Below are 19,553 nucleotides of genomic sequence, written 5' to 3' on the forward strand. Positions count from 1 at the left end.
CTCGAGAGACACCACTTTTGTTTGCACTCTGTGTGTTTCATCTGGTTAAATAATAGATGTATATTACTGCTTCTTGTTTTTCAGTTTTAGGCATATTGTTTGATTTCTGACTTTGGAAGGTGAGGATTGAGCTGTCTTTCTGCCCTGTACTCCAGCACCCCTGAGCATTCCCTCCTGCCCCCTGCCCCCCCACAAAAAGTCCTCTCAGTGCAGCTGTGATTTCCCTTAGGTCACTATTCGGAGTTGACATCATTATGACTATTTGTTATTCAGAGCCAAACTGTGGAGTAACTTACGATGATTTTTCCTTACCTGTGTGTTTTCTTGTTTCCCCGATGAATGACTGTTTACTTAATTCAATGTTTTCATCTTGAAAATGTTAATGAGTGTTCATTATGTGTCAGAGACCAAGTTAAACGCTTTCTATGGCTCATTGTGTTTAACCCTGATAGCAAGCCAGTTAGGTACCCCCCACCCCCCAAACACACACCCAAACCAGTGTTTCAGTCTCCTTATCTCTAACTTGGAAATAGTACTGAGGCAGGGATAAGTTTAGTCAGTTTGCCCAAGGCACCCTTCCAGGAAGTGGTGGAACAGGAATTTGAATCCAGCTGTGTCTAACTGTAGAGCCTGAGGTTTCTGGAACGTCTCTGGCACAGTTCTTGACATTACAGAATGGCATCTGGAAGCAAGGCTGGGAAGATGAGATTGGCTAGCAAAGAACTCGAAAGAGAATGGGAAAAGAAGGTTATTTAAAAAATAATCCATTTAAATGCGTGATGACGCTACATGGCGCTTGCAGTTCTCTGCCAGTTAGGTAGAAATATCATCTTAATGCCTTCATTCCACCAGATAATTCTGTCGTTTTGTTCTTAAGGGAAAAAAATCCCCTTCTGGGCCTTTAGAGCTGCTCCAGTCTGGTGTGCAGCTGCCTTCCTGGATTCTGTTTACCTCTGTTCTGCGCCCACCTCGTCCTCTCTCAGTTTACTCCAGGATTTGGGTGGAGCGTTTACACATCCTTCGGCACCTCCCTGAGCAAGGATGTCTGGGAAGTGAGTTTGTGGAGACTCCAGGTTTGAGAATGTCTGTTTTGCCATCATGACTGGCTGATAGCTTCTGCAGAATTTTACCTTGGAATTCATTTTCCCTCAAAATTTTGAAGGCTTGCTTTCTAGGTCTCTAGAGGATTTGTGAAGTCTAAAGCCATTCTGATTCCAGGTTCTTTGTACATGACTTGTTTCATTTTGATTTTTTTCTGTCATGATTCTCATAGGATCTTTGTTTTGTCTCTGATGCTCTGAAATTTTGTGCTTACGTTTCATGGTTTGGATCCAATTTGTACCCATGTGCTGGGCCCTTTCAATTTAGAAACTTCTGGCTTCAGTTCTTGGTTCTTTCTTCTTGAATATCAGTATTTCTTTAATGATCTCTCCATCTTTTCCATTCTTCTCTCACTGGAACTCTTGTTGGGCATGTGATACTTCTTGCACTGACACTCTGATTTTTATTTTTTCTTCATTCTTTCCTACGTCTGTGTTTTGTTTGTGTTTAAATTTTGGAGGACATTTTTTCAGCTTTATCATCAAATCTTCTGAGTCTTTCATTTTGCTTCCCGGTTTTTAATTTACTTATAACAGTTTTATTGAAGTATAATTCACATACCATAAAGTTCATCCTTTTAATGCGTACAGTTAGGTGGTTTTTAGCCTATTCACAGTTAACACAACCTGGTCGCCACTTGTAAAACATGTTTACCCTGCCCCGTGCCCCCGCCGGGAAACCTCTTAAGCATCAGCAGCCCCCCCTCCCCAGCCTGCAAGTCCCTGGCCGTCACTAGGCTGCTTTCTGTCTCTCTGGGTTTGCTTATTACGGACAGTTCATATGAATGGAGTCATACGGCGTGTAGCTTTTTGCGACTGGCTTCTTTCACTGAGCAGGTTTTCAAGGTTCATTCATACTGTAGCATGTGCCATTCATTCCAGTTCATTGTCAAATATTCACACTGCATGGCTGTACCACATTTTATTTATTCATTCATCAGGTGATGGTTCATCCATGTATCAGTTGCCATTTAGTTTATGTCCACTTTTTGGCTAGTGTGAATAAATGCTCCTTTAAATAAGAGTGTACAAATGTGGCATGGGCATGTTTTCAGTTCTCCTGGGCATATACCTAGGAATGGAATTGCTAAATCATCGAATTAACTGTTTAGCATTTTGAGGAGTGTCAAATTTTTTCCACAGCAGCTGCACATTTCCTGTTCCACCAGCAATGCTATGAGGGCTCCAGTTGCTCTGCCTCCTCACCAGCACTTGTTATTGTCTGTCATTTTGATTTCAGCCATCCTAGTGGGTGTTTTTAATTTTTAAAAACTTTTTGAAAAACTTCCAAGAACTCTGAGTATTCCTTTTAAAAATAGCTGCTTGTTCTTGTTTTATGAATATAACATCATTTATCTCAGGTCATGCTAATTAGTACCTTTAAAGGTTTCTCAGTTTTTGTCTACTCCCAGTTGCTTTGGTTCGTTTTGTTTTGGTCTCTCCTTCGTGTTACAGGTTTCTGTCTGATGGTTGGAAATCTTCGATTGTTTGTTCATATTAAGAGCCGTAGCTAATACAGTGGTGGCTGGAGAATGCCGAGTGTTGTGGGCTTTTGGGCCCCGAGCTTCATTGCAATAGGTCTGGGGGGGCCACTTATTGATTGAAGAATATCTCATGTCTTTACTTTAGATCTTGTCTCCAGGCTGGTTAGATTTCCTCAGAGAAACTGCTTCTAGTCTCCTGCCTGGAGGGCGGAAGGATTGGCTGCCACTGTCTGGGAGCTTAATGGGGAGAAGCAGGCGGTCAGTATCAGCGCAGTGTGCTTAGATGTACCTGGTCCCTCTGTTTTTGGTGCATTCCACCTGCCCCAAGTGTTCACAGTGTTCCAGGCAGAGGCTTCTTCAAAAAGCAGACCTCCTCCTGCGGGATGGGGGAGGGGCAGTTTCCTGGTAGCAGAGTGGAGTGGGGATTTGAGGGTTCATGCTTACCAGGAAGCTTGCAACTAGTTCTCGTCTTAGTGACCCCCGCCCAGCCTTCCTGAGGACCCTGGCCCCTCCGTGCTTGTTGAAGTTTTGCAGTGTAAACTGAGAATTGAGTGGTTTGCCCCCCTTGCCCTGCCACCTGCCTCTCCTGGGTCTGCTAAATCAGTATTCTCAAGTCTGCTTTCCTGTGTTCATTTGTCTTTTATCCGCTTCTCATTCTTGTGGGTTTGGCCTTTGGGGAAAAGAAATCCCTTGACTTTAGTTTTAGCTGGTTTTAGGGAGGGAGTAAAAGCAGATGCATTATTTACCCTCTCTGCCTAGAAAGCTGCCATGTAGAATTTATTTTTTACATAATGAAAGATTTTTTTAAATGTGGAAAGCCAAATACACTAAAGTTATTGAATAGTCCATTCATTGCCCTTTGATTTATAATGTTCAGAGTCTCTACTGTACACAAGAATCAATTCTAGAATAAAGATAGAAATACGAAAAAAGGGCATAAAAGTACTAGAATAACATATGGAAGACTCCTTATGATTTAGCATCTTAGGTGGGGTAGAGCCTTCTAAATATATTAGGAAACCAAAATTTAAGAAAAATGACAGATTCAACTATGTGAATATTTAAAACTACTGTATTCGTATGTAGTTGTATGTTAATGATCAATTGAGAAACATACACATGTATATATTTGTAACTTTTGGACCAGATGTTACTGTTCCGCATATATTGCAGCTCATAAGACAAGTGCAACCACACCAATGAACAAGTGATATAAGGGGCCGTTTTTCTTACTAAAAGAAAAATGATGAATGGCCAGAGGAGATAAGGAAGATTTCTCAGTATCACGCATAAAGAAATATAAATGAAGAATATGTCTCTGAGATTACCAAAGCTCCCAGCTATCAGTAATGCAGGGAGCCTATTTGGACTTTATCCTAGGGGAAACTAGAAGTGTCTCCCAGAGAACTGGGCAAGGAAATACATTGCCTGTTGTTAGTAAAGACTGAAAAGGACCTAACTGGCCTTCAGTGGAGAATTGGTGAATTGAGTACATCCAAACGTATTTTAAATATATAGTGACACTTCTGAAAGGATATATACAAAAAGTAACAGTGATATTTGACAGGTGTTATGATGAGGTAACATATACTTTTTATATATTTTAATGTATAGATTTTTTATTTTAGTAAATATGTTACATGTATGACTGCAAAGAAAATGCACATATTAGCATGAAGGGAAATAGTTCTGTAATTCTCAAAATTAGTTGGATTACCTAGATAGAAAAAGATGTTTTGGGGATAATTAATGAAAAATAAATTCGTATTTCTGAAGTGTTTATCAGTGAAAAAAAGGAGACATTAAAGGAAAAAGTCACTTAAAGAAAAGAAAACCTGTTCAGTTTTAAATCTTAGGAACATTTTGAACAGTGTAACTAATGTTTTTTTCTGTCAAGTTGAGAGCAATAATTTAGAGCCACATTTGTAGTTTATCCTAAAGTGTAACATAGATCCTTATAAAAAGAAGTTTCACTGAATCTTGGCCCCATTTTAATATTCCTATTTGCTTTTCCCATGTTATTTTTATTTTTTTGCTGTTTTTAATAATTTACGTGTATTTTTGGATTAAGTCCTTTCAGAAATAATGTGGAGTGAAGTGTAGACTGATGGTTAGTAGTAATCAGTGAACTAAAGTAATGAATATTTATTGAGCTCTCGCAGTGAAAAAGCACGCACAGTCAGAGCATCAGTACAACTGCCTTGCTGTTAGAGTGACATCATTCAGGTAAAGAAAGAGATTCAGAGAAATGCAGCATGGGCTCAAGGTCACACAATACCTCTGTGGGTTTATACTCAACATAAATAATAGATTTACGTATTTCTGTTTATATAATATAGTGAACAGTATGTTTATATTTTATAATAAATGTTACAGAAAAAATAATAAAGTAGTTTATATTATAAAAGCAAATAGCTAACTAGCTTTTTTTTCTTTCAGAATTTAAATGAATATGTTGAAGCATTAATTACTCTGAAGCAAAAAATTATTAATACAGAGTGAGTATGTTTTCCTCTGTTTGGCCGAACTTCGTGAACCTGACATACAAGCTGGAGCAGATGGTGGTGGTGTTAGACCCCCTCGGGCTGAGAGTGGAACTGGGGTTGCTCACCTGGTGCCTGTGTGGTGTGGGTTATAATGGAACTCCTCAGGGCCTGACCCAGGCCCTCGTCAGCGAGAGCGCAGAGTCCTGACCGCTGGACCGCTGGGGAATTACCAGTGCTCGGACCTTTACAACGAGGCTCAGGGGTTAGACCATGATTTTTGCTAAACTGGAAATTTTTTTTAAAGCTGTTTTCTATCTTTAAAGCCTTCTTAGCTTTAGGACTGGACATCAGATTTCTTTGTAGTAAATTTCCTGGTGTGAGATTGTTTTTTTAATCCTGTGAAAGTCACAAGAATTTATAGGCAAAGATATTATTTAGATCATAGGAATTTTAACTTAAAAACTCATATATCACTGCAGTGCTTTTAAGGAATTTAAGGTGATATGTGTATGTGTGTGCATATGTTTAATTAATTAAACATAAATTTGTTACAGGAAACCTAGGAAGAAAGGTGCCTTATACATTTGGAAACATGATTTTAACATAGTGTGATTTCTAGATTGAAAAAATAACATAACTCTTTTCTTTGTTACAGTAATTTGTTGACAGAATATCAGAAGAAATGTGATGATATCCTTTTACTGGCTTTTTCCTTGGAATTTTTAAGAATGTAAAGAAATGTGAGAATTTTCATAGTTACTCTTTGGAAAGCGGTGCTTACAGGCTCCAAGTAGGAAGTGCCCCTGACAAGCGCAGTGAGCAGCTGTCTTCTACTCGTAACGCACGTTTAATGGTCAAGGCTGCTGGCCTCCTTGTTATAGAATGTGTTTTGTTTTTGTCATTGATTTTGATTTTCTTAAGGTTTCGTAAGCTTTTTAAAGAGTAGGTCTTTTTCATTTGTACTGAGGACATGACCTGTGCTCCTTAGGTTTAGGAATTATGTGAAGCTGAATATGATGCTATGAGAATATTTTGGGATTTCTATAAGGAGTGCACTGTAGGAATATTCAGCATGGTGGAAAATTAACTTTTGTTAATTAGTTTTGTGACTTGTAGAGAATTAATGAATATATCCCAAATCATAGTGTAAGTTTGTATCCCCAGGATAGTCCTTGGTCTCTGCGTCACCGTTTTGTCCAGTAGCCGTTTAGAGCACCTGCAGGCCTCTGTATTTTCTTGGCAGGGCTGAAGTAGTGTGCACAATCATTCCTCCCACATCTTGTGGTGATACTTACCTGAATTAAGTGTCTCCTGTGACAGTAAACACACATACGTGTGACCCGCAGCCTTAGCTTCAGTATTGGAGCAAATACTGCTGTTCAACTCTGGCAGTAACCTGAGGCCTGTTTCAATATTATTTCTGGTATTCCTAAACTTATATGTAATCACCAGGTATTTGTTTGTGTTGGTACCATTGTATCTAATTTGTGTGATTAGAGTAATAAAATCAAGGCATAGCATTTCGATTTGTTTTTAGTATCTCAAGTTTTACATTCAAAAAAATAGGTCTTTGAAAATTTCCTCTTGTGCTTTATTGAAACTATCAGTCTGTTTAAGTATAAATGTATGTTATTGCAAGAGTAATATCTTTGATTTTGAAAGCTGTACGGAAACAGTTATTATAAACACTTTTAATTAGCTAAATAGGGAAATAGACAGTTAATTCCAGTATTAGGAAAATATGTGTTCATTGTATCCTTTTTGGAGGAAATGGTATGAACTTTTTGAGGTAATTACAAATGTAATCTAGCAGGGAAATTATTGATTTACTTTTCTAAAATTTATAAAATTTTAAAATCAAAATTATTAGAGTAATTTATTAAAAATTGATAAAACTTTTTGATTATTCTTGAATTTCCCTTCTGCAGTGTGCTAATCTGCTTCAGCCTCAACTATAGGTAAATATAGATTTTTTTTTTTTAAAACACATCTGACATTTGCTCACAATATGTATTCATTGTACCTCAAGTATGCGGTTGTTTGCTCTACAACCTGAGGTGCCAGTGTTGCAGGTTTAATATATGGCTTCTTGTGTGACTCGATGCTTTACTCTTTTGTGTCATTCTGACTGTTTTGTTGTTTATTAGTTCCTCTTTGTACAGGGCAGAGAGTATATTTTATTTCATCAGATATTTTTTGAATTTTTCTTTCTTGCAAAGACTGCAGTAATTTAGGATGAAACTCCTTAATCTTCAGAAGTTTACATTCTAATAGAGGAGGGTACAGATGTGTTGTGACCAACAGACATTTCTATATTGTGATATGAGAGTAGGATTTGACAGGCGGTGAAACTTAAAGGAATGACTTTTTGCTGTCTTAGAACATTTTACTGGCAGCATGATGGGAAATGAAGTTAACAAATTGTGCAGACTGTAAAAGTGAAAGGTTTTCCAGATTTTATGTTCTCCCTGTATTTCTTTTCTCATTGCTCCTTAAATACATATATATATATATTTAATTCATTCAATATTTATATTCATTAAATATATATATACACACATATATACGTGGTTTTAGTGAGTACGTAACTCTTGTTTGCTGGAGTTGTGCTCCGGACTCTGAGAAAAGAAGGACAGGATGTTTGGGTATTCTGATATACACAGGATTCAAGGTAGTTTTCATTAGTTGCTTATTGCTTTGTCTTTATTCTTGGAATTTAATATTAATCGTATAGTTAGTCAGGAATCTTTTTTAATTTAGAGAAGTACATATTTTGACTTACGGCACATGTTATAATTAATAGGAGTAACTCAGTAAAAAGCTTTATCATATGTTATAGATGGAACTTTGAATGTTGTTTTCTAAGAATTATGATCTTGCCTGTATGTATATTGAACACAGATTATTGAAGTTTTAAGGTGAGTTTTATCTTCAGACAAGATGAAATTGTTTTATCGTCAGTAGATAAAATTGTCACAGTTTTCTTTAACAAGTTTTACAGCTGCAGTTTGCAAGAAGGTAAGCTAGCTACCTGTTTTCTTAGTGTATTTGGGGTAGACACTTATCGGACCAGATTTTTACACAGATTCGACAAAGTGCCACATAGAATTGACCCATTATGTAGACTGTTTCTTTGATGCTCATAATAAAAGGAGATTCACATTTTCCTACTGTTAAATTGTCCAAATGAATTTCTTACCGAGGTCTTAAATTACAGCCTAGTGTTTGATTTTTCAGTAAATTTTACTGATCTTGTGGCCACTGAGATGAAGTTTATTGCTATCAGTTATTGTTGTCTCTGTGAATTGGACAGTTTAATGTGGTTGTTTATCATGTATATTTTAATCAATTTAAAGTAGTCTTACTTAGAATTTAGTAATGTTTTATACTCTGATTACATATATCAATTAGAAGAAGGCAAAATATGGTTATAAAATGACTCACACAGTTTGCCTATCATTGAACTGAAGTCAGTGGTGATGAACTCAGGATTGAAGAGTCAGATCACCTGGCAGATCATCCAGGAGTTCTTGTATTCTCCAGCAGATTGAGAGCCTGTTGCGCTTGCTTCTCATATGGTTTCGGATGTACTTTCATTAGAAATAGACTCATGTCAGAAATAAAAAGTGATACATAAATCATTTTGGTACAAATAGAGAGAATGCATTTAAAAAGAGAGATTCGTTGTTTTTAGTTAGAAATAAAATCGAAACCAGTAGATATATTTAATAATTCACTGTAGATACTTTTGCATAATAACGTTAGTGTGTTGTCCATTTTTAGAGAGAATATTACTCTGCATCACCAAGTGGAACAGATGCTTCAGAAAATTTCTCCTCTGCAGAAGTGTCAGGAAGAACTGGGATCTTTAAAAGCAGAGTTAGAAGAGAAAAAGGTACCTAAAGTAATTTTCCTACAAAAGGCTGTCGTCAGTAAATTAAGATCTACTTATTTACTATAATTGGGATAAGGGGACAGTTTATGTCTTAACAAAGGAAATAAATGATAGTCAAGACTCTAAGTGCATTGCTATACTTAGAGAACATTGAACTAGTTGATTCATGGCTTGGTCCTTACAGTAATTATTAGTAATTAATGTAATGCTGTATTAGTTGCTTATGCTTTTTGAGAGGTTCGGTAGAGGAACCTTTTTAGCTATGAATTTTTATGACTTTATGTGCCCTGCATTGCTTGCCTTTTCCATTTTTCTTGCTGTAAGTGTAAAGTAACATGCAAGAGTTCAAACTTAAATTACAGAAATTATGTTTTCCATTTCAAAACCCAGTCGCACTAAGTAAAACTATTTTAAATGCTATAAACTTATTTTTTAATATAAATTTTGTTTTACTGGAGCCTTAGAAGAGAATTCATGGCTTTTACAAATTAAAAAAAAACCCTGAAGCCAGTGAAGTTAGGTGGTTAGCATTAGACAAGCCGTAGCCGAGCTGGAAGGATTCCTGCCTCCTCGGTCTGACAGTATTTGTGCCTCCCAGTCTTCAGATTGTTTCATTTTAGGACGCCATGCACCTCTCTGAGGTTTACATACTGTAACAGTGGTCGATTTTCCTATTTCTATAGAAAGTCTTTATTATATATTTAACTATGCGGTGAAAGTTAAACAGAAACAATCAAGATGTTGAATTTTGTCTACCTCTGACTACAAAGTAATGTCATCAGCCATACCTGAGAGGAAACATGAACATTGGAATCACAGCTGAATAATAAACCTAAATAGTCACTCTTTCACTGTGACGTTCAAAGAATTACTCAGTGTCTGGATCCTCCGATTCCTCATCTGTAAAAAGGGGTCATAAAGCCCGTCTGTCAGAGCTTTGGCGACTGAAGAGCTATACACATTATATGGTACTGTGTTATCAGGCTCAGTAAGTTTCTTTCCCATTCCGTAGTGCCCGTAGCGTATACATATTGATTGGTGTTAACATATTTTCCCAAATTATCATTAAGTATAATGTTTTATTTTATATTTTTGCATAGTAGTAATAATAGCTTACATTTATTACCTCTAAAATTGCTTTAGGTTTTGTTGAATTTTAATTGGCTGCAACAAAAATATTAGCTATTCGATATTACGAAGATTTGGGGTTATTTTAAAATTAGTATATTTTAAGTTTTATAGCTCTGTTTGATTAGACTGTTTATCATATTACCTCTGTTAAGGATCTGGTTATATCCGTTAAAATGTTCAATGAATTGTACTTTGGTTTCCTGCCTAATCATATGTATTCATTTGGTTAATTTCATACTATTAAGTGATAATAATTTAGCTTATCAGGGTCAAAATCCTTATCACTGGTGGTCAGTGACTTTCAAGTTGTTGAGATATATATATATAGATATACACACACACACACACACACACACACACGCACGCATTTATTTCTTTTTTAGAGTTCTCTGAAGTTGTATCAGGATACTCATCAGGAATATGCTCGTGTGAAAGAAGAATGCTTGAAAACTGATGCTCAGTTAAGTATTTCAAAAATTACTGTGGAAATAGTGTTGTCAACTTTGAAAATGTTTAATGCTTAAATCAGTAGTGTTTCTCTTTTCCCTGTCTTTGGGTATGTTGACCATGATTAACTAGGTGATCTTGAACTAGTCTCACAACCTTGGTTTCCATATCTGTAAAATGGAAATTATACCGATGTTGAAGGATTAATAGGAGTACATAAACCATCTTATGTTAAAGGCCTGCACAAAGAACTCCATAGAAGTTTTTATGTCTCTATGCGTGCATGCTTGTGTGTCTGTAGTTTGTATTCATGGAGAAAACATGATCGCCGTCTCACTGCTTTGTACCATTGCTTTAATAGATATCATCTGGAATGGGTGTCTGTGTTCCATTAATGAAGGGGGCTCTTCCAAAGAAGTCAGTTGATTGTTTTGAAGTTTAATACTATATTCACATTGTTTACAAAACTCCTGAGCTACACATACAGTAGCTTAATGTAGATGCGATGTCACAGTAATTCAGAGACTTTCTCAGAGGGTTTCCTACCTTCTCTGACTCAGAAATCTATCCTAAAACAAGTGCAGTTTTCTAGCCACTGCCTCCTGTAAAATGGTGGTATGGATATTGTCTACCTATGCTCCTGTGCTCCATAACGTGCTCCTGAAAGTAACCTCACCTAGTCAGGTGCTGGACTGAGTCCAGGATGCCACCTGGACACATCAGCTTGGCTCAGAGATGAGCCACACAGGCATGATATGCCACAAAAATGCAGAGTTTTAAAAATCCATTTTACAGATATTACACAGTAAACAGCATACTATTCTTTCTGAAGTTTACCTTCAAAACAATTGCTGGTATTTTTAATGATTGATGTGTTATGCTTGTTGTGACTAACATTTTCTTTATTATGTAAATCTCAATAATTTAAAAAATCATGTATATCACAAATTGTGAAGTTACTTTTTTTAACCATTTTAATTTATACAATTATATTATCAGGAAGAAGAAACTAGAAGCCAAGGTGAAGAAGCTGGAAGGTAATTGGTACTCTTGTCGTCCAGCTAATGGAAGTCATCGTCTTTGTATGAATGATTGGTAACTGTACAAGGCTGTAGTACTTGGTCAGGTAGTTGAGTCCTGGTTTTTGATGGTGCATCCCTGGATGAGTGCATTAAGGGTACCATTAAGAAGAAGGTTGAATACTGTACTTCTCTCAGTTACTAGATAGACATGGAAATGGAATGTGGCATATCCTTGAAGTGTTCACTCAAAATAATAACAGCCCATACTTTTACTGTAAAAAGCAGCGATCAAGAAAAGGACTTAAATTTTGAAAGTTGAATCTCATGGGGTCCTCTCATTTTTTACTAATGAAATAAATGGTTAGTAGAAAAGGATACTACTTTTTGTACTGAGAAACTTGATGTATTTGGATGGTTGTGACACACTCATGATGGAGAGATTTCTGTGAGATTCCCTACACTGGGAATTTCCGCTGTGTCCCTGCCCACTACCCCCCCACCCCCGCCGGCACCCCAAGTTTGGTCAGGGCCTTCTGTCTACACTGAGCAGGCAGAGGGCCACACGAGGGTCTGCTCAGCCCTCCTGTGGCATCTAAGAGCCCTTTCAGGAACTGAATCCGAGATCTTTTCTTCTGTTTTCTCCTCCTTCATTGGGTGGTTGTGATGTGGAAATAACATCAAGTAGAGACAAGTGTGACCTGCCAGCCCACCCCTGGTCCCCTCCTCCTTTCTCTCCGGCGCAGGCTGGGGCTGCCCTCGTAGCTGTGGGGCTCACGGGCCTGCTCTGTCCTCTGCTTCAGAGAACGGGGGTTTTTTTTGTTTTTGTTTTTTAATTGAAGTATAGTTGATTTACAATGTTGAGTTAATTTCTGCTGTACAGAGTGATTCAGTTATACATATATAAACATTCTTTTTTTTAATATTCTTTTCCATTATGGTTTACTACAGGATATTGAATAGAGTTTCCCTGTGCTAGACAGGAGGACCTTGTTGGTATCCATTCTGTATATGATAGTTTGCATCTGCTAACCCCAAACTCCCACTCCATCCTTCCCCCAGCCCCCCTTGGCAACCGCAAGTCTGTCGGAGAACAGTTTATTTTCATTTCAAGTGTGAAGTGAGAATTTGAATAGATGTTGCTGAATATATTTCCAGTCATTAACTTGCCTTAATTGAGCCCAATTTTTCAGACTTAGGTTCTAAATATTTTGCTAACAAGTTTTCCTCTGATTTGGTTGTTGCACAAACATTGAGTGTGGCAGTAAGTACAACATCACTGTGTTCTTTCTCAGTATTACCTTCTCTCGCTAGTGTGTGGAGATGTGTCTATTTAAGGAAAATTTTTAAAGGGATCTAAAATGCCTGTGAGACTATATGAAGCTTTTACAGCAAACTTCCTTTGAAGCGGAAGTGTATTTCCCATGTGACAAAAATATTTTTCTAGTAAGTGACAGGGCATAATAATCAGGTAAAGAAATACTCAAGTTTGTTAGAGGAATCAGGAGAGGATTGTTGCTGTGGTGTTTATAGGATTTTACTTTTCACAGCAATTGTATATGAACATATTCAGATAAAGTCAATACTGCTCAGGTTAACAGTATATTTGAACCATTCAGTGCTTCAGAACCAAAAACTCGAGTTAAGAATTTGCTCTAGATCCACAGGAGAGCTATAAAAATACCTGAAAAGTAGATCTATGTAAAGATATTGGGACTTAGGATGACTTGTCTTGATGCAAGGGAACTCCAGGCAGGAAGGAGTAAAAATATAGTAAACATTGAGAAGATTGTCCCTTCCCCCAAATGAAGAAAATGGTCTTAACTATTGCTTGATAAAAGCACAGTTCTAAGTCTCTAAAACTTGAGTGTTCCTGATTGTTGAAGAACAAGGGGACCACAGCCTCTCCCTCTAAAGATCTTGTACATTGGCTTGTTGCCTGACAAAAGGGTCGGGGTTGGCTTGTTTCAGGATTGGAAAGGAGTCTTAGGGCCTATATGCCAATTCTTCAGTTTTGTAGATAATAGTTTAGACAAAAGTGTTCCTGCATTCATCCCTGATTCTGCTACAATACTGAAAGAACAGTAACTTTTTACAGAATTTGTTTCAAATTTTAAGAAACGAGCAAAGCTCTCAATAAGTTATTTTGAGAATTTCATTAATGGTAATTATAAATGTGGTAAATTACTTTTCTCTCTTATTTCACTGCACTCTTTAAATAAAGAGGCTGCTGTCAAGCAAACTCAGGACTTCAAGCAACTAAGGAATGAAAAGAAAATACTTGAAAAGGAATTTAGGAAGACACAGGTAATAGATAACAGCAGTGCCCACGCATGTTCAGATCTTCCCTCCGGGACTCCTTGGGTCCTCGTCATGAGGAGTCACACGTGAGGCCCCCAGCTGAGGGCAGTCAGCAGTGCCCCTGGGTCGCCCCCTCTTACATCCCATCTAGAACTAGCACTCCTTTATCCACTGCAAACACTGCTCGTGTTTTGTTTTCACAGGAAAAGCTTGATGAATTTTCTAAACAGAAAAATGAAAAGGGTGAGTATTCAGTTAATGCTTACTTAAGAATTCTGTTTTGACACACAGTATTTTCTAACTGTTTTTTCCCCACATTTTAGAGTTGAGACATATTGGAACACAAATTTCAAGTGATTCTTATGGAAGCATCGATAAAAGTGAGTATACTACAAATTTAGTTTCAATCTCTTTGCATTTCTTTTAGTGGTTTGGGAGGTTGCTTGTTACTCTTACCTATAATTGTGGGAATTCCTGGGCTTGTACATGTTTTTTGTTAGAAGAAGCCATCTCCTATTTCCTGTCTTCATTAGATCTGTGTATGTTATCACCTTGCTGTCTGATAGAATAATACAGTGAATGAAAGAGTCAAAAAGCAGTATTCCTTGGGAAAGAAAACTGGGAGAGCTATACTTTCCACACTTTTCAATAAATGAGTGTAGTTTCCTCATTAGATTACAATTTATCAAGTTAATGTATTAGATTTCATAGGTGCCAAATATATAAAAATGGTTAAAGTCAGGCAGGGAAACTGTGGAGTCAAAGCCCTGGGGTGTATTGTTGGAAGACAGAAGGGTTTAGGGAAGGCCGGAAGTTACACAGAGGAGTGAGGTGGTGCTCACAGGACAGGGACGACGTCCCCAGCGCCCCCGGCACACTGAGCTTGCTACCTCGTGGACGGGGAGGTGTAACATGAGAAGTGGGGACGCTGGAGTTTCATGTCAGTCTTTCTACTTACTGTTTGACCCTTGGCCATTGACTTCTCTTCTTTGTGTTTTGATTCCTAGTTGTAAAAAAGAGATTATGAATTTCTTCTCTGCCTATCTTGTACTATTTTGGTAGAGATAAATTTAAAAAGGCAAATAAGTAAATAATGGTATTTTCAAAGTAAATAATGGTATTTTCATGTCACTCATGTTTTCTCCAAATGGAAATTATTAAAACCACTTACACTGTTTTGTGCAAGTATATAGTGTCTCTTCAGAAGTCTCCTGTACCTTTTTTTCCTTCCTTTAATTTTTTTTTTTTTTTTTTTAAATCCATAGATCAAGGCTTAAGACTAGCAGTTGATACTTTGCAGTTGCCTGGGCCCTGAGTCTGTTTATCACTGTCACTGATGCATAATCCCATGTGCTTTTGACTTTTCTTCCTCCTCTGAGGTGTGGGAAGTGAGACTTTGAGTGATAGGCGCTGCTCAGAGAAGCAGGACACGGCAGCACTGGGCTTTCCCAGCTGGCAGTCAGGTGTGGCGTCCAACCATCTTTCTTGTAGGGTTCTGCTGTCCTCAGGCCTCACTATTTAAAACACAGCCGTCACCCCCTTCCGTACTTGCTCTCTAGCCTTACATTCTCTTGTTCCTTCAAAGAACTAGTTACTTTCTCAAGTAAAATCTTTTTTTTTTTTTTTTTTTTTTTAATCTATCCTCACTGTGAGGGAAGGGATACTGTTTATTTTACTTTTTCCAAACAAGTAAATAAATGAAGTCTTTAGGAATCTGCTGATTATTCAGCTGTGGACCTTGATGGGTTTAATTCCTGATTCTTAAGTGTATCTTTAACACTTTTCTTTGTTCATACCTGACTTCTGAAAAAACCTTATGAGTTAGGCAGAAAGAGCACTGGGTCGGCTTCACTTTTGAGAAGACTGCCTGGGGGCTTTGTTGGTCTGCCTTCCTTTCAAATTCCAATAAAAATGGCAGAAGATTAAGAAGAAAAGAAAAGAATAGTTAAAAAGTGCTAGAAATTAATGAGGAAGGTGTAAAGCAGGTGGTGTCAGTTGGTGATGAAACCCCAAATTACAGAGAAAAACAGCAGCCCTCAAAAAACAGGTTTTCACTGCAGAAGTCTATGCTCCCCAAATCAGAGGAGTGGGCATGGGAGAAGGAGCAGTGCATTAGCAATTTGCCAGGTGACTGATTAAGGGGCGAAAAGCCTGCAGCCTTCTGGCTTCAGAAACTGTTCCTGGCAATAGTCCACAGGCTGTGGCCCAAAGTTTAGTTCTCTAAAGTGTTTGTTAGGACATGGGAAGACCCAGAGTGGGTGTGGATGTCAGAAAATTGGGTTAATTATGGCTGCTTTGAAGGATAGCCCCTCCTGTTCCCAGAAAATGAGATATTTGTATACGCCATGTAAGTCCTCACAACCGTATTCACTCTGCTTCCTCCTTCTGAAGACAGGGTCTTGTAGGTTCATTAGATGAGGACCTGCATTTATTGCCAGAGGAATAGGACTAAAAATGGAGGCTGTAGAAATGTACTCTGGCTGTGAGAGACGTCACTGAGAAAAAGCAGTGACAGGAAAGAAAGGCACCGAGCTCAAGAGAAACTAGTCCCTGAGGAAACAGTGTTAAATCATGAACAAGAAGAAAATGATAACAATTGAAATAGTGTCCTTAGAGAACATCTAAGAACATATCCATAGGCTGCTGATGTGAAATCTGAGTTGGGGTTCTCAAATATTAAAAATACGTTGTAGAAATAAACCCACTAGAAAGGCTGGATTATTGAGTGGACAAATAGAAGATTGCTATAATGAACCAAGAGATTGAATTGTGGACATCTGTGAGAATGTGGTGTAAAAAGATAAGGAAATAAAAGGTATTAGGGAAAACCTAAGACTCTAGAGCGTAGAGCCAGTTGTTGTAATAGTCATCTAGGACTTCTCAGAGGGGAGAACAGAGCTGTAAGGAGAGAATGTGATCAAGAAATTCTATAGAAAGAAACTTCCCAGAGCAGGACACTGATACAATATTTATATTAGAAAAGCCTCCCAGCTGTAGAACATGATTTTTATGTATGGTCTCCATCTCTGACTTGTTCAAAGGAAATGCATTTAAAATCAAATGAAGCAGAAAGATTGAATATAGGAGGATGGATAAAGAAATTCCAAGCAAATGCTAATTTGAAAGCAGTAATACAAGGCAAAGAAATAATTCACACCTAGAAATGAATTTACATGGATTAAAAGGAAATATTTAGATTGATTAAAGGTACAATTCATCAAGAAGATACTGCTCTTATGACCTTCGAGCATAAAACTATGTCAAGTAAAATGCTTGGATATTCTAGGGGGAATAACCAAATCTGTTTTCATGGGAGACTTCAGTGTGTTTCTCAGAAATACAGAGTAAAAGCAAGAATTTAAACAGGAGATAGAATTGGAATCATAATTGCAAGATGGATGATTTACATATAGCTCTTAAACCACAAACTTTGAATTCTTTAAAATACTTTTCAAACATATATAAAAGCTGACTATTTACTAGACAACGAAAAGCTACGATCTAATATGAGATATTAAGATACTGATATTTCATAGGCTATTAATAAAAATCTCTCCTACCTCCGCCCTGAAAAACTGATAACTGAACACACATAATAAATACAAACAAACCCCTCTTGGATAACAGAAAAAATAAAAACTGAAATACTAAACTGTTTTGGAAATAAACAAAAGCAGGGCAGTATTTATTAAAATCTTTGAGATATAGTCAATATAGCATTCAGTGAGTGGTTTGTGGTCTTAAGCGATTATGTTAGAAAGCAAGAATTACAGAAAATGAAGCAAGAATTACAGAAAATGAACGACTAAGAAGGTAGGAAAATACAGCAGAAACCTAAGGAAAATAGAAGGAAGGAATTGATGAAGATGGAAACATAAATTAATGAAATAGGAAACAAGGCATTTGATTTTGGACCATTAAAACTAATAACTGGATCTTTGCAATGCTCGTGAAACTGACAGCTCTTTGGCAAATCTGATCAAGAAAGGAAGAAACAAAAACCGAATCACACCAGGACTGAGAAAGCTATAAAAATACATTTGGAGAATTATTTTTAATTTACAAATTTATATTCAGATTTTATCATGTTCATAAAATGGACCATTTTGTAGGAAGACATACTCAAATTGACACAGACTAGTTGTTGCAATCCTGAACAGAAAAATAACCCAGAAGAAATTTTTAAAAATAGGTAAATATCCAGCACTATGGAAGATCTAGGTGGCTTGCAGGTGAGCAAGCCTGAAGTGGAAAACTGATGTCTTTATTATTGTTTGGTTTTAGAACTTAAATAGTGTAGAATGCTTCCTGTTTCATTCTCTTAGACTAGCATAACCCTGTACCAAGATCAATTAAGAATAACATGCATACATATCTTCAAGACTCAGAACTCTGTTACTTAGGAATAAAGCTACAAAAGTACTAAATAAAATTTTAAGAACTCAAATCTATTAGTAATTTAGAATATGGACAAGTTATGACTTAAGGATTTATCTCAGGAATACCACAACAACTGGTTAAGAGAATGATAGGATCATCTCAATTCAGTACCCATTCCTCATTTAAAAAAGAAAATTGGTGAGGTAATAACAGAAAAAAACATTTTGAACTTGAGAAAGGTAAAACCCTAAGAGCATAGTCATTTCGTTCCATCCCTTCTGTGTGTGCTGGAGACCCTAAGCCGTGCAGCCAGGCAGACACAAAGAGTAGGAGCTGTGAGTGCTAATAAGGAAGAGTCAGATTGTCCTCATTTTAAATGATGTGACTATCTATGTGGCAAAAGGAAAACAGAAGTGTAGCAGCTGGGGAAAGTGCTGGTATATACAGTGCACACGCACAATGGGCCATCATTAGCCTCTCAAAACGGGTGGAATAAGAACAACCCGATCTCAGGTGGCAGCCGACCTGAGATGTCCGGGGAAAGACCTGAAAGCAGCATGCCTGCCTCCGTGAAGGAAAACTAAACCATCTGAACACATGCATAAATGCTATGTTCCTGGATCGAAAGACTCAAGGCATAAAGATGTGCATTTTCCCCACATGTATTTATAAATATACACGCTAAAACCAGATGGTGAAGGCTTATTGGAAAGAATAGCTGTTTGGAATAATAATATAATTTTTGAAAAGGAAAATTCTGAGCCACATTCATGCCTGCACAGATATTAAAACATACTGATAAAACCATCGTGTTTAAAGAAGCGTGCTATTCACGTGGAAACTGACAAATCAGTGGAGTAGGAAAGTCCAGAAATACTGTATTCAGAGATGCCTGGATTTTGATAAAGGAGGCATTTTAAAGGATAAGGGGAAGGTGTGCAGTTCAGCTGAAGGAGGTTTTCACAACTAATAATGCCACAATGAAGATTATTTTCTGCTTTGCTGGGAATGGATAGCTCTTTTATGTCAGACTGGAAGTAATGAATGAGTGCTCAGTTGAAATAGGCCTAGCTCTGGTTAACAGCCTCCATAAGCATAGAAAAGTAACTTTTTTTCTTTTTTTTTAAGGTTCCTTGTTTGCTGCTTTGGGTATACGTAATAAGCAGGGATCCTGGTCAGGTCATTTAAGCAAAGGGGATTACAGTATTTGGAAGCAGGCTTTTGGGTAGGTTAAATCACAATGTAGATAAACTACTTGATCATAGAATTTTGAAACTCAAAAATGGATGTACCTCACACACAGTGACAGT

The 19,553-nt window shown here is 37.3% G+C and overlaps 1 protein-coding gene across 1 annotated transcript in view; it reads left to right on the forward strand.

Annotated features, from left to right (window-relative positions):
• The window catches only part of ICE1 (interactor of little elongation complex ELL subunit 1), a 57,912-nt gene that overhangs the window by 8,112 nt on the left and 30,247 nt on the right, over window positions 1-19,553 (forward strand). The window contains exons 2-10 of the mRNA XM_061189112.1: window positions 5,024-5,082; window positions 5,726-5,760; window positions 8,070-8,088; window positions 8,854-8,965; window positions 10,480-10,556; window positions 11,543-11,580; window positions 13,787-13,869; window positions 14,067-14,106; window positions 14,187-14,243. Coding sequence (XP_061045095.1) covers window positions 5,024-5,082; window positions 5,726-5,760; window positions 8,070-8,088; window positions 8,854-8,965; window positions 10,480-10,556; window positions 11,543-11,580; window positions 13,787-13,869; window positions 14,067-14,106; window positions 14,187-14,243 — 520 coding nt within the window. The remainder of the gene's footprint in view (window positions 1-5,023; window positions 5,083-5,725; window positions 5,761-8,069; window positions 8,089-8,853; window positions 8,966-10,479; window positions 10,557-11,542; window positions 11,581-13,786; window positions 13,870-14,066; window positions 14,107-14,186; window positions 14,244-19,553) is intronic.

This window comes from Eubalaena glacialis, chromosome 4 (genome assembly GCF_028564815.1).
Source record: "Eubalaena glacialis isolate mEubGla1 chromosome 4, mEubGla1.1.hap2.+ XY, whole genome shotgun sequence".
Classification (NCBI taxonomy): Eukaryota; Metazoa; Chordata; class Mammalia; order Artiodactyla; family Balaenidae; genus Eubalaena; species Eubalaena glacialis.